The 13,714-nt window shown below is 57.1% G+C and overlaps 2 protein-coding genes across 2 annotated transcripts; one reads left to right on the top strand and one right to left on the bottom strand.

Moving 5' to 3' along the window:
* Positions 1 to 7,143: 7,143 nt before the first annotated feature.
* On the top strand, positions 7,144 to 8,064 carry LOC311220989 (erythroblast NAD(P)(+)--arginine ADP-ribosyltransferase-like; the record flags this gene model as incomplete). Its single annotated transcript, XM_084304698.1, has 1 exon — positions 7,144 to 8,064. The coding sequence occupies one exon, from the start codon at positions 7,144 to 7,146 to the stop codon at positions 8,062 to 8,064; it is 921 nt and encodes a 306-aa protein (XP_084160824.1).
* Positions 8,065 to 9,844: 1,780 nt separating this feature from the next.
* LOC311207479 (ecto-ADP-ribosyltransferase 5-like) lies at positions 9,845 to 11,776 on the bottom strand (the record flags this gene model as incomplete). The annotated part of the gene is made up of 4 exons (XM_084283538.1): positions 9,845 to 9,978; positions 10,473 to 10,505; positions 10,617 to 11,331; positions 11,717 to 11,776. The coding sequence occupies 4 exons, from the start codon at positions 11,774 to 11,776 to the stop codon at positions 9,950 to 9,952; spliced, it is 837 nt and encodes a 278-aa protein (XP_084139664.1). The 3' UTR covers positions 9,845 to 9,949.
* Between the last annotated feature and the right edge of the window lie 1,938 nt (positions 11,777 to 13,714).

The raw sequence follows: 13,714 nt of genomic DNA, 5'->3' as shown, positions 1-13,714 counted from the left end.
CAAGCACTGGCCTTGAGTTTAATCTGGCATTCAGGCTCTGTGCTGTTATCATTTGGGTCTCATGGAAACTATCTTTTAGAGAATATTCAGAACTACACTGCCTTCCTTTTCTCATCTGGATACCAGTTTATTAATAATATCAGGAATGGTACCTTTCCCTTCTTTCACAGTGGGCTAATTACCACAGTTTGGGAGTATTTTGAACAGCCATGTGTAACCCATGTATTGCTATTTCTAATTCTGAATAACGGGTTTCCTCTTCTCTCTAAGATTAGTCGATTGCTTAGAAAGCTTACCTGGGAATCTGTCTTGAAACAGTCTTGTGGCGAGTGGCAAGGTGTGTGGGATGATGTTGGCATATACTTGTCACGGGTGTCTCCTCCAATAGTTTTGAACTTCACCCCTGAGCAAGTGCAAAATCCTAAAAACCTGGTAGAATGTTTGAGAGTTGTATGTCCTGACCCTGATAATGCTGGAGAACGACAGCTTGCAGCATTGTGCTGGGTCCTGGCTTACTCCCATCAAACACTATTTAACATCATCCAGCAACTTGAAGAGAGGGAGGAAGTTTCTGTGTCTGATGACCAGATAACACATGCTGTGGCTGACCCAGAGGACCAACCAACTATGGTATCAGCCACCCCCATAATCAAGTCAAAACAATGGAAACGGAGGTCAGCTCGTTTAGTAAGGGAAGAAGCCTCTCCTAAGAAGGAGGGAAAAGGGGAAATGGCAGGCACCTCTAAAGCAGAGCCATCACAAAAACAGCAGGAAAAAGAGCTGGAAATCATAAAGGAATCAGAAACCACTCGATCCCTATCGCTGAGTGAGTTGCGAGAAATACGAAAGGATTATGGCTGACGCCCAGGTGAACACATCCTCACCTGGCTGCTTCGATGCTGGGATGCTGGAGCCAATAGCCTACAATTAGAAGGCAATGAAGCCAAGCAGCTGGGATCCCTCTCTAGAGAAATGGACAAAGTAATTAGGAGAGGAGCACAGGTCCTCAGCCTCTGGAGACGACTCCTGGCAGCTGTGAAAGAAAGATATCCCCATAAGGAAGGTATTGTATATCACGTAGGCAAGTGGACCACTATGGATAAAGGTCTCCAGCATCTGCGGGAATTAGCTGTGCGGGAGATGATTTACAGTGATTTGGACAATTTGGACACCTCAAGATCCCAATGAAGTCCAGTGCACAACATCCATGTGGCGTAAATTTGTGCAGAGTGCACCACCAGCACATGCCAGTACCCTGGCAGTATTTAGCTGGGATGAGGGGATGGGACCAACAGTGTATAATCTGTCCTGCCAGCTTCAAAAATATGAAGACAACCTCTCTGCTCCACTATGGTCCTGTGTCTCAGCTGTGGAGAAACTGTCTGAAAGACTTGACCACCTCGTGGAACGAGCATATTCCCCATATTCCCCCTCATCTAGACGGAGTGATGCTTCAGCCACTAAGAATCAGCATTTGCCTGCTCAAGAGAGAGAGTACCCAAGACATACACCACGTGGCACCTTTTGGTTTTATTTGAGTGACCGTGGGGAGGATATGAGGAAATGGGATGGTGTACCTACTTCAACCCTAGCTGCTTGGGTACATGAACTGAAAGGAAATACAGCAGCAAGAAGAGGGGCTCCTAAGGGCTTTTGGCTAAGGGCATAGCTGCTTTGAGCACAGAGAAGATTAGGCAGCTGTCTACCCTGCCTGGCCTTTCAGAAGACCCTTCTGTTGTAGGATTGCTGAAGGTTGAAGAACAACAGGTACCAATTGCTACCACAACGGTGCACCGACGGCAATATCGCACCAACCGAGACTCCCTGATTCCCATCCATGAGTTGGTTCACCGACTGGAGAGTCAAGGAGTGATCAGCAAGACTTGCTCACCCTTTAATAGTCCCATATGGCCAGTACGATAGTCTAGTGGCGAGTGGAGGCTAACAGTGGACTATCGAGGCCTCAATGAAGTCACGCCACCGCTGAGTGCTGCAGTGCCGGACATGCTGGAACTTCCATACGAACCAGAGTCAAAGGCAGACAAGTAGTACGCCACAATTGATATTGCTAATGCATTTTTCTCCATCCCTTTGGCAGCAGCATGCAGGCCACAGTTCGCTTTCCCTTGGAGGGGCATCCGATACACCTGGAATCGACTGCCCCAGGGGTGGAAACACAGCCCTACCATTTGCCACAGACTGATCCAGTCTGCACTGGAACAAAGGGGAGCTCCTGAGCACCTGCAGTACGTTGATGACATCCTCGTGTGGGGAACACAGCAGAAGTTTTTGAGAAAGGGAAGAAAGTAATCCAAATTCCAAAATTCTCCTAAAATCTGGTTTTGCCATTAAACAGAGTAAGGTCAAGGGGCCTGCACAGGAAATCCAGTTCTTGGGGGTAAAATGGCAGGATGGATGTTGCCATATTCTGATGGATGTGATCAATAAAATAACAGCAATGTCTCCGCCAACTAGCAAAAAAGAAACGCAAGCTTTCCTAGGCCTCTTGAGATTCTGGAGAATGCACGTGCCAGGTTATAGTCAGCTTGTGAGTCCCCTATATCGAGTGACTCGAAAGAGAAACTATTTCGAGTGGGGCCCCAAGCAACAACAGACCTTTGAACAACTCAAACAAGAAATTGCTCGTTCAGTAGACCTTGGGCATGTCCATTCTGGACCATCTGTGCAAAACATACTTTATACTGCAGCTGGGGAGCATGGCCTCACCTGGAGCCTCTGGCAGAAAACACCAGAAGAAATTCGAGGTCAACCTCTGGGTTTCTGGAGCCGGGGCTACCAAGGATCAGAAGCCAATTACACCCCAGCTGAAAAAGAAATACTCACAGCATATGAGGGTGTTCGAGCTGCTTCAGAAGTTGTGGGTACAGAAGCACAGCTCCTCTTGGCACCACGGCTACCTGTGTTACCATTGGATGTTCAAAGAGAAAATTCCCACTACACACCATGCGACTGATGCTACATGGAGTAAGTGGATAGCGTTAATTACACAGCGGGCTCGAATGGGAAAATCTAATTGCCCAGGAATCCTGGAAGAGATTATGGACTGGCCGGAAGGCAGAGATTTCGGAGTGCCAACAGAAGAGGCAACCCGTGCTGAAGAAGCTCCACCATACAATGAATTGCCAGAAGGCAGAAAGCAGTATGTGGTGTTCACTGACGGATCCTGCCGTGAGGTAGGGAGCCATCGGAAATGGAAAGCTGCTGTGTGGAATCCCACACGATAAGTTGTGGAGGCCATGGAAGGGGAAGGCGAGTCGAGTCAGTATGCAGAAGTAAAAGCCATACAACTAGCCCTAGATATCGCCAAAAGAGAAAAATGGCCGGTACTGTATCTCTACACTGACTCATGGATGGTGGTAAATGCTCTGTGGGGGCGGCTGCAGCAATGGAAACAGAGCAACTGGCAGCGCAGAGGTAAACCTATCTGGGCTGCTACCCTGTGGCAAGATATTGCTGCCTGGGTAGAAAACCTGGACGTTAAAGTACGTCATGTAGATGCCCACATGCCCAAGAGTCGCACTACTGAAGAACATCAGAACAACAAAGAAGTGGATCGAGCTTCGAAAATTGAAGTGGCTCAGGTGGACCTAGACTGGGAATGTAAGGGTGAGCTGTTTGTAGCTCAATGGGCCCATGAAACATCAGGACATCTGGGGAGGGATGCCACTTACAGATGGGCTCGTGATCGAGGGGTGGACTTGACCATTGAGGCCATCACACAGGTTACCCATGAGTGTGAGACCTGTGCTGCAATCGAGAAAGCCATGAAGGTGAAATCTCCCTGGAACAGGGGGAGGTGGCCAGGGTTTCAATATGGTGAGGCCTGGCAAATTGACTATATCGGACCACTCCCACAAACTCGCCAAGGCAAACAGTGCATACTCACCGTGGCAGAAGCAACTACTGGGTGGCTGGAAACATACCCTGTAAACCATGCCACGGCCCGAAACACTATCTTGGGCCTGGAAAGACAAGTATTGTGGCGTCATGGTACACCAGAGAGAATTGAGTCTGACAATGGGAGTCATTTCCGAAACAATCTTGTTACCTCCTGGGCCAAGAGGCATGGTGTTGAGTGGGTGTACCACATCCCTTATCACCCACAAGCTTCTGGGAAGGTTGAGAGGTACAATGGACTGTTAAAGACTATGTTACGAGCATTGGGGGCTGGGACTTGGAAACAAGGGGACATAAATCTACCAGAAGCCACTTGGCTAGTTAACAATAGGGGGTCTGACAGCTGTGCTGGTCCTGCCGAAACAAAACCCCTACACACAGTGAAAGGAGCTAAAGTCCCCGTAGTGCATGTAGGAAGGTGGATGTAGGCAGTGTGGGTTGCTCCTGCCTCTGGAAAAGGCAAACCCACTCATGGGATTGTCTTCGCCCAAGGACCGGAGTATACCTGGTGGGTCATGCAAAAGAATGAGGACATCAAGTGTGTGCCTCAAGGAGATTTGACCTTGAGAGAAAACTAACCTGCAATCTAAGTTAGATGTTGTAGGAAGACACTGCAGGATCAACGACAGGTCAACTTTGCAAGGAGCCGCGCAGTGCAACAAGGACTTGAGCTAAGCTGGTGCTGGCATCCAGACATCCAACTCCACCTGCCCTGAGTGGCCACTTTGGCAGATGAAGACCTAATCATCAACAGTTCTTATGAACATTTTCCAAGAAAGACCTATGGAATGAAAAGATACACCTGCCTATTAATCCTGCCCTGTTAAATCCTTGTCCTGTTAAAGGACAAGGAATAATGATGAGAATACTTGTATGGGGATCTGAATGTGACACAAATGTTATGGAATAAGGGGTGGAGGTTGTACTGGGTCTGGCTGGGATGTTAACTTTCCCTGCAGCAGTCCACACAGTGCTGTGCTCTGCACTTGGAGCTGGAACAGCAGTGGGATCACACCAGGGTTGTGTCTGCTGCTGGGCAGTGCTGGCACAGCACCGGGACTCTCTCTAACCCTCCTAGGGGGTGGGCAAAAAGTAAGAAAGAAACATCCCCAGGGCAGCTGACCTAAACCAACCAAAGGGATGTTCCATACCATGTGGTGTCACACTCAGCAATAAAAGGTGGGAACAGGAAGAAGAGGGGAGGGGTGGGCTCTTGTTGTGAAAACGTCAGTCCTCCTCCTGATCACCGGCTACGTGCGTTGAGGCCCTGCTTCAAGGACGTCATTAATCATCGCTCATTTGTGGGAAGTAGAGAGTAATTTCTTTCCTCTGCACTTCTACATAGCCTTCATTTGTTTTATTTGTTTGTTTTCCTCCCTTTTTTTTTCCTTTACCCCTACCTTTTCCCCTTTCCTTTTTTTTTTTTTTTCCCTTTAGTAAAATTGTTTAGTTCATAATAATCTTTCTTTAATTATTATTATTATTTCCCTTTAATTAAATTATCCTTATCTCAACCCGTGTGTTGTTCTTTGCTTTACTTCTTCCCCTCCTCATCTAAGGAGGAGGAGTGAGAGAGCAGTCCTTGTCCTTTACCAGGCATCAAGAGCAGTGGGCACCTGCAGTGCTTTGGATATTCACCTGTGAAAAACTGAAGAATCCTAAAAAACAGGCAGAATGCTTCAAAAAGGTGTGTCATCACCCTGGCAATTCCAAAGAGACACAAATCACTGCAGCATGCTGGGGCTTGGCCCATGCACTTGGCCCATGTACTGGCTGGTTGGTCCAGCCTAAAGTTTGCTGGTGAATGCAGCCGCACACCCCACGCACACCAGGCTGGGGAAGGCACAGCCAGCTGCCCCCAGCAGCCTTCAAGCAGCCCTCGGAGGTGCTGATGGCAGCACGGGGAGCATACGCAGCAGGAGAGGGCTTACACAAGGCAACCTGGACAGCAAATAAATCAGCATTGCAACCAGGGGCTGCTAAACAAATGCGCCATGGGCACGAATTCTAAACCAGTTTGTCCCATCTAGCATTGTCTGCTCAGGTCTGTGGATCTCTCACAGTATCTCGGGTACCTTCCGGACTCACCCTAGGTGCTAAAAGCACCGCTGTGGTGTAATGCAGCAGAGAGCTCAGCACCTCAGCACCACACAGCCACGTCCTCAGTCACCTCCCCACCGGGGGAAGGGGAGAGAGCTGACGAGTAAAAGTGCACAGACTGGCAGGCTGAGAGAAAGACAGTTTAATGAGAAAGAAAGACAGAAAATAAGCAAGCAAGAAAACTGAAGAAAGTGATGCACAAAACAATTGCTCACCACCCTCTGACCCATGCCCAGTCTGTCCCTGAGCAATGGCAGCCCCTCAGCCAACCCCGCCACAGTGTGAGAAGCACAGAAGTCCTTGGCTCTGTGTCAGCACTGCTCAGCAGCATCTAAACCATCAGTGTGTTATCAGCACCATTCTCATCCTAAAACCAAAGCCCCACACCAGCTACGGTGATGAAAAGCCAAAACCAGGACAAGCCAGTGTCCACTGCAGCGGGAGCCCCTCTGCACTGAGGGCTGCAGAGCCTGCGCCTCACCTCTCAGCACCCATGGGACTGGGACCCACACACGCCCTAGAGCATGGGCAACTGATACAAGGCGATTTCCTGTTTGTTTCCCTGCAGCCTTTTGCAACAGCCCAGCAGCAACTGGGTGGTCATGGGGGGCTGGAACACAAACTGTCTGGGGGTTGCTATAAAAAGGCAGAGCAGCCAGCTCCACGCACCCTGCAGCAGCGCCGAGCCGTGGGTCCTGCATGCAACAGAGCAGAGGTAACATCTCACTGCAGCACCAGGGCTACTCCTGGCACAAAAGCTGCGGCCTCAGAGGATGTCGGGGCTGCACGGGGGAACCCAGGTGTCTGCGGTGTTTGATGCAAGTAGTTGGGCTGCAGTCTGGGCTGGTATCAGGGTGGGGAAGACCCAGGTGGCCGTGGCTGGGGACACACACTGCGGGTGCTTCCCTCTGGTGCCAGGGGTCCATGGGCGGCTTTGGAGGTGACCCTGATGCATCTGCTCCGCTTCTCCCTGCAGCCTTCTCCGACCCTGCGCTCTCCCCCTAGCAGACGCCCGTGCCCTGTACTGCTGCACTCAGCGGCTGAGCTCAGCCGGCTGCAGAGGACCGGGTCCTGCGCTGCCTGGGGCATCCCCGCTCGTGGCTGGACCCCCGGAGCTTCCTGCACATGGAGCACCTCGGCCTGGGCTGGGTGCTGCTGGCCGGCACCTTGGCTGGCACCTTGGCTGCCAGCAGCACCCGTGAGCAAGACCTCAACCCCATCAGGGAGGTGGCGATGGACATGGCCCAGAACTCCTTCGATGACCAGTACCAGGGCTGCAGACGCAAGATGGAAAAGAAGCTTAAAATGGTGAACCGCACCGAGTTCGAAAACCACACCTATGCAGACACCTGGAGAAAAGCAGAGGAGAAGTGGCGGAACTCCAACCACCCACAGGTGCTGCGGCGGGAGTACGCGGTGGCCGTGCTGGCGTACACTTACCCTACACGTCTGTACCGCCAGTTCAACGCAGCTGTGCGCGAGGGTGGGCGCTCCCGCGAGCACTACCTGGAATGCTTCCCCTTCAAGACAATGCATTTCCTCCTGACTGAGGCCCTGCACGCTCTGCGGAAAGCCCAGGGCCGCACATGCTACAACGTCTACCGCGGCGTCAGGGGCATCCGCTTTACGGCCCAGATCAACCAGACCGTCCGCTTCGGCCAGTTCGCCTCTGCCTCCCTCCATAAGAAACCTACCAAGAGATTTGGCCAGAACACTTTATTCAAAGTGTGCACCTGCTACGGTGTCCCCATCTGGAACTTCTCCTTCTACCCTGAGGAGAAAGAAGTCCTCATCCCACCCTATGAGGTCTTCAAGGTCACCAACTTCACACGTGACAGAGACAGAAACTTCATCCATCTCCGCTCCGATGGTGTGCACAGCAACTACAACTGTGCACTGCTGAAGGGTAAGGGCAGCCAGCAGGGTGGATGCCACCAGGAGATGGCTGGGGACAGGGCACAGCCCTGGGCAGGCGCCGCCGTGCTCCCCGCGCTCCTTCAGCCATGGCTGCAGAGGAACGGGGGCCCCGTGCCACCGGCTCTGTGAGGGGAAGGGGAGCCTCGTGGTGAAGGCAACACCTCCGTGTGGGGAGCTCGGGGAGCCTGGGGAGCTCGGGGAGCTCGGGGAGCTCGGGGAGCTCAGGGAGTTTGGGGAGCTTGAAATAACGTGGAGCTGCTGTGTGGAGGCATGGGCGTGTGTAGAGAAGGAGGAGCAGGAGGGCCTGCTGAGGGGTTTGTTTGGGGTATAAAAGGGCCGGTCAGTGTTTGTGTGTCCTATCGTCGCATTTCTCTCATTAAAGCTTTTCTCTTTGCACACTCGCAGCCTTTCCCATGTGTACGCGTGCTGAGAGGACTACGTGCCAGCTCCTGGCGAGGCCTCTGTGTGTGCGAGTGAGCTCAGTGCCAGCTCCTGCAGCCAGATCCAAGTGTCCCTTCTCTCCCCAGCCCTGCTGGGGAGGAGGGGAGCGAGCGGCTGTGCGGTGCTGAGCTGCCTGTAGCTTCAAGCACAGCAGGCCTTCTGGTGCCCAGTGCGAGGCCCGAAGGCTTGAGGTAACGGCAGACCCAAGCGCAGCGTGCCCGAGAGAACAGCCCTGCGGGGATCAGCCCACAACACGGCGCTGAGATAAGGGCAGGGAGATCGCTCAACCATTATTGTAATGAGCGAAACAGACTCAGAGTAGGAAGATGAGTATCATTTATTGCCTATTACTAACAAGCTAGAGCAGTTAGAAAACAAAAAAACAAACTCCAACACCTTCCCCCCATCCACCTCCTCCCCCCAAGCAGTGCAGGGGAACGGACAATGGGGGCTGCCATCAGTCCCTGACGCTTCATCCCCACCACCCCTCACGGTCCCTCTGTGCCCCTGCTCCCCGTGGGGTCCCTCCCATGGATGCCATCCTTCCCAAACTGATCCTTCAGGGCCTTCAAGAACTGCTCCCACACGGCTCTGTCCCACGGGGTCCATCCCCCAGTCCCAAACTGCTCCAGCACGGGGCCCCCACGCATGGGCGGCAGCTCCCCCCAGCCCCCTGCTCCATGTGGGCTCCTCTCCACGGGCTGCAGCTCCGGCCCGGGGCCTGCTCCTGCGGGGGCTCTCCATGGGCCACAGCCTCCTCCAGGCCACATCCACCTGCTCCACCGGGGGCTCCTCCACCCATGGGGGGGCTGCAGCGTGGAGATCTGCTCCGTGTGGGACCCATGGGTGCAGGGGGACAGCCTGCTCCACCAGGGGCCTCTCCACAGGCCGCAAGGGAATTTGTGCTCTGGTTGATGGAGCACCTCCTGCCCTGCTGCTGCACTTCCCTTGGGGGCTGCAGGGCTGCTTCTCACTCCTCTCTCCATCTACTGTTGTGCAGCAGTTTTGGTTTTCCTGTTCTTAAATATGTTCTCACAGAGGCACAAACAATATCACTTATTGGACTGGCTCTGGCCAGCAGTTCGGCCTTTATCTAACGTGGGGCCGATTCTGGATTCTACTCACAGAAGCCACCCCTATGTCCCCCCAATACCAAAATTTTTCCTCATAAATCCACTACAAGTGGTCAAATCCCTGCCTGGGTCTGAACTTTCATTGCCAGCAGTCTGCGAGATGTGGAACCACCTGTGGAGGTTTTGGGGCTAGATCCAGGTGAGGGTGCAAGCCTTGTCTGGCTGCGAAGTTGCTAAAAATGGGAAGCTGGAAAAACGCAAAATAGTGTGGAAGTGGTACAAAGCTTCCCCTGTCCTGGGGGCTGGGTGCTGCTTGGTGCTGGGTGCTGCCGAGCCCTGCTGTGAGCACGGTCCGGGGTGAGCCCCAGCAGACCAGCCCTGGCACTGGTGTCACTGGGCCTAGAGGTGCATGAGGCAGTCTGTGTCACGGACGGCGGGTGAGGCGCTCTCTGCATGGCCGCTGGCTTTTCTCCTCCAGGCCACCAGCTGGGCACTGCCCTTCACAGCTCCTCTCTGTGCCTGGGACCAGCTGCAGAGAGATGGGTTCGTCAGCCGCTCGCTGGCTCAGCCCCGCAGCAGCGGCACGGGCACTGCCTGCAGCTGTGGGGTCTGCAACCACCCCGCTGAGGCTGAGCCCCTTCCCCTGCACAGAGACCCTGAAATGAGGTTAGAGGTCTAAACTGGCTCCCCAGCAGGCAGCCCTGCAGTTAGCTGCTCCTAACGGGCAGGCTGTGTTGGTGAGTGGCTTAAAAACTAAGAGAGGAAAGATTTAGATTAGAGGTTAGGAGGAAATTCTTCACTCAGAGGGTGGTGAGGCACTGGCACAGGTTGCCCAGAGAAGCTGTGGGTGCCCCATCCCTGGAGGTGTTCAAGGCCAGGTTGGACGAGGCCCTGGACAACCTGGTGTGGTGGGAGGTGTCCCTGCCCATGGCAGGGGGTTGGAACTGGATGGTCTTTAAGGTCCCTTCCACCCCGAGCTGTTCTGTGATACCACGATTCTGTGACACCTGCGGGGGTTCCTACCTGTGCTGCCTCTGCACTCCGGGCTCTTCTCGTCTGGGGGGGAAGCAGAAGGGCTGGGGTCAGTGCTGGCCCCGGCAGCCCCGGCTGTGCAGCACCGGGACGATGCCACAGGAGCAGCTGGGGGTGCCTGAGCCCCCTACTCACACCCCAGGAAGGCGCAGTTGAAGTGGCTGCAGGTCCTGTTGGTGCTCCGCAGGACAAAGCGGTGACTGCCCTCGTCTGGGAAGACCCAGAAGATCTCGTGGCCAGGGATCAGCACCTCCTCCTCCTCCGTGTACAAGGAGAAGGCGTGGATGGGGACCCCAAAGCAGCTGCGGATGCTGAGGAACGTGTCCTGCCCAAAGCTCTCTGCCTGCTCCCTCCTGAAGGAGGAGGAGGCGAAGGAGCCGAACCTGAAGGGGCTGGCGCCCTGCAGCTGGTAGCGGGTGTGGGCGATGCCCCGGTACACCGGTGTCCTGTAGGTGGCCTCGCAGGGACCCCGCAGCAGCTGCAGGGCTCTGGTCAGGTAGAAGTGCAGTGCCTTGAAGGGGAAGCTGGCGTTGTAGGCGGCCCGCGACCGCCCGGCCGCCCGCATGGCCGCGTTGAAGAAGTGGTGCAGGCCGTTGTCCGTGTAGGCGATCACGGCCTGGCCGTACTCATCCTTGAAGCCGGGGGGCAGGCGGGCAGCCAGCGAGCCCTTCACCTGCTGCCACCGCTCCCCGGCGCGTGCCCAGACCCTGCCGAAGAGCCTGGACTTGCCCCGCGCTTGCTCCTGCGCCAGCAGCGCCGGCCCCACCGCCTCCATCGCCTCCGTGCACCCCTCGTACTGGTCATCAAAGGCGTCGTGGCTCATGTCCATCAGGAACTGGGGGGTCCTCGTCTGCGCGAGGGAACGGGGCTGTGTGGGGTGCACGCTGGGTGCTGGAGCCCCCTCCCCAGGTGCCACATGCCATGCACAGGGTTAGCTGCGCCCACACATCCCATGGCATTCCCCTGCCCTGCTGTGGATCTCTGCCCCTGCCCGAGCCGGAGCACTGCACTCCTTGGGGCTCCCCAGGCACTGGAGGGATGCAAGAAATTGCCTTTGCAGAGGCAAGCAGCAGGAGGGTGAGCAGCACCCACATGGCTCGGGGCAGAACCCACAGCGAGCCCTGGCACGGGGACAGTGGCAGCAAAGCGAAGTAAAAGCAAAAGCAGCAGGATGGCGTGGAACCAGCACCAGGGGCAGCGGGGTGGGGGTGCCGCACTGCAGGGCCCCCACTCACCCAGGGGGCTGCCAGCAGGGCCCCGAGGCACAGCCATGCCCAGCGCAGCCGCGGGATCATCCTTAGGCCCATGGCACCTCCGGCTCTGTGGGGACAGGGGTTGGGGAAGCCTCAGGAGGAGCCTCCGAGCGCTGCAGGAGGGAGAGCCTGGGACGTGCCCGTGTGGGGCCGTTCACCATCAGGGACAAGGGCGGCCATCAGGTGCAAAAACATCCCATAAGGGGTCACCCCGTATCCCCCTGGCTCAGGAGGGACAGCGGCTTTCCCAGGCAGGGAGCAGCCCCCGAGGCGATGAGGGACACCCCGGGGTGCCAGCCCTGCCTGCGGCATGGGGACGGGGCCCCCTGACAGCCCCAGGGCTGCACCCCCCCGGGGGGACCCCCCAAGTCCCCTGGGGTCCTGCAGAGCTGCCCTCGCTCCCCACCAGCCGGGCAGGCAGCAGCCCCCAGGCTCCCATCCCGGTGCCCCAGGAGGTGTCCCCATACCAGTGGTGTCCCTGTCCCGGTGGTGTCCCTGTACTGGTGGCATTCCCGGCGGTGATGTCCCTGCGGGTGGGTGCCCCTGCCCACGGGTGTCCCTGCGGGTGGGTGTCCCAGCCCAGCAGGCCCCGGGGGCCCTGTGCAGGGCCAGGGCTGAAACCGGAGCTGCAAAACAGAAAACAGGAAAGGGGCAGACCCGGAGCTGCTGCTTGCTCGCCTGCTTTCATTTTCTGCACGACATGGTGCCTGCAGCCTGCCCTGCCCAGCTGCCACCGCCCTGCTTCTCAGTGCAGGAACCAAACCCCACGGAAGGGAAATTCCAGCAGCTGCAGGACGAGCCCGGGCCCGGCCACCCCACAGCCTGGGAGGGCTTAGGGGGGAGACCAGGAGGAGGCAGGGGGGACATGGGGTGGGTTCCTGCTGGACCCGGCGTTCGGCATCGAGGGGCTCCCATCTACATCCAAGCTGCGTTTGGGGCTGGAAGGAGGGAGAAGAACTGCGTGGTGTCACAAAGGGGGGTGCGTGTGCACCGCGCCGTGCCCCAACGGGGGCCCCGCAGGGGTGGGAGCGGGCAGTGGGCATCGCACCGTGGCACCATCCCGCTGGGCTCCGGCTCGTGGGGGGGCCGGGGAGCTCGGTAAGGCTGGCTGTGGGGGGGGCAGCCCTGCAGAAGTGGGGTCAGAAGCAGGCTGCGCCCCTCCTGTGGCACCCCAGCACCCGTGGGCAGCGTCCCCATGCGCGGGCAGCACCCTGGCACAGGATGGGGGGCTCAGGGGGTGGGGGTGCTCAGCCCCTGGACATGCTGTGGGTGCTGGTGGTGCCGTCCCCGTGCTGGGGGCTCCTCTCCCAACCGCTGGCATCCGTGCTGAGCCCTTCTTGTGGCTCATGAAATTCGGGGCTCTGTGCCACAGGCCTGTGCACGCCGCCTGGGGACCTGTGGCATCGCCGGAGCCATGGGGGGCCCTGGCATCCCCCCCCCGTCCGAGCTGCTCCCGCTGCTGCCGCTGCTGCTGCGGCTGAGCCTGGTGTCCACCGCGCTGTGGCTGCGGCGGCTGCGGGTAGGTGACAAAATTTGGGGCAGGGGGTGCTGGGGGCTGCCCCCCCACCTCACCCATCTACTTGGGGCTGATGCAGAGGAACTGGCGGAGGCTGAGGAAGCGGAGGCAGCCACGGAGAGCCCCGCAGAAGGAGCGGAGCGGTGAGTGGGTCCCCACCAGCACTGGGCACCCCGAGAGCTGGCACCCCCCGGCAGGGGGCTGAGCTGGGGGGGCTCCCGGCCATTCACCCGCTCTGTCCCCAGCAGCTTCTCTGCGGATGGAGGCAGCAGCGGGGACGGTATCACCGGGACTGGACATGGGGTGAGCACTGCCCGGGCTGACCCCGGCCCCCCAGGGGCTGTAGGGCTCGGGGCTGGGGCCACCCCCAGGTCCCCCCCCAGGGCAGGGGGTGCAGCGGGGGCTCCTCCATCTCCATCTCCTCCCGCAGGACGAGCCTGGCACCGATGGCCTCCCTGCTGTCC

Source organism: Netta rufina (genome assembly GCF_964035555.1).
Source record: "Netta rufina genome assembly, chromosome: 1".
NCBI lineage: Eukaryota > Metazoa > Chordata > Aves > Anseriformes > Anatidae > Netta > Netta rufina.
The sequence above is the reverse complement of the archived record's forward strand: the minus strand, read 5'-3'. Positions and strand labels throughout refer to the sequence as shown.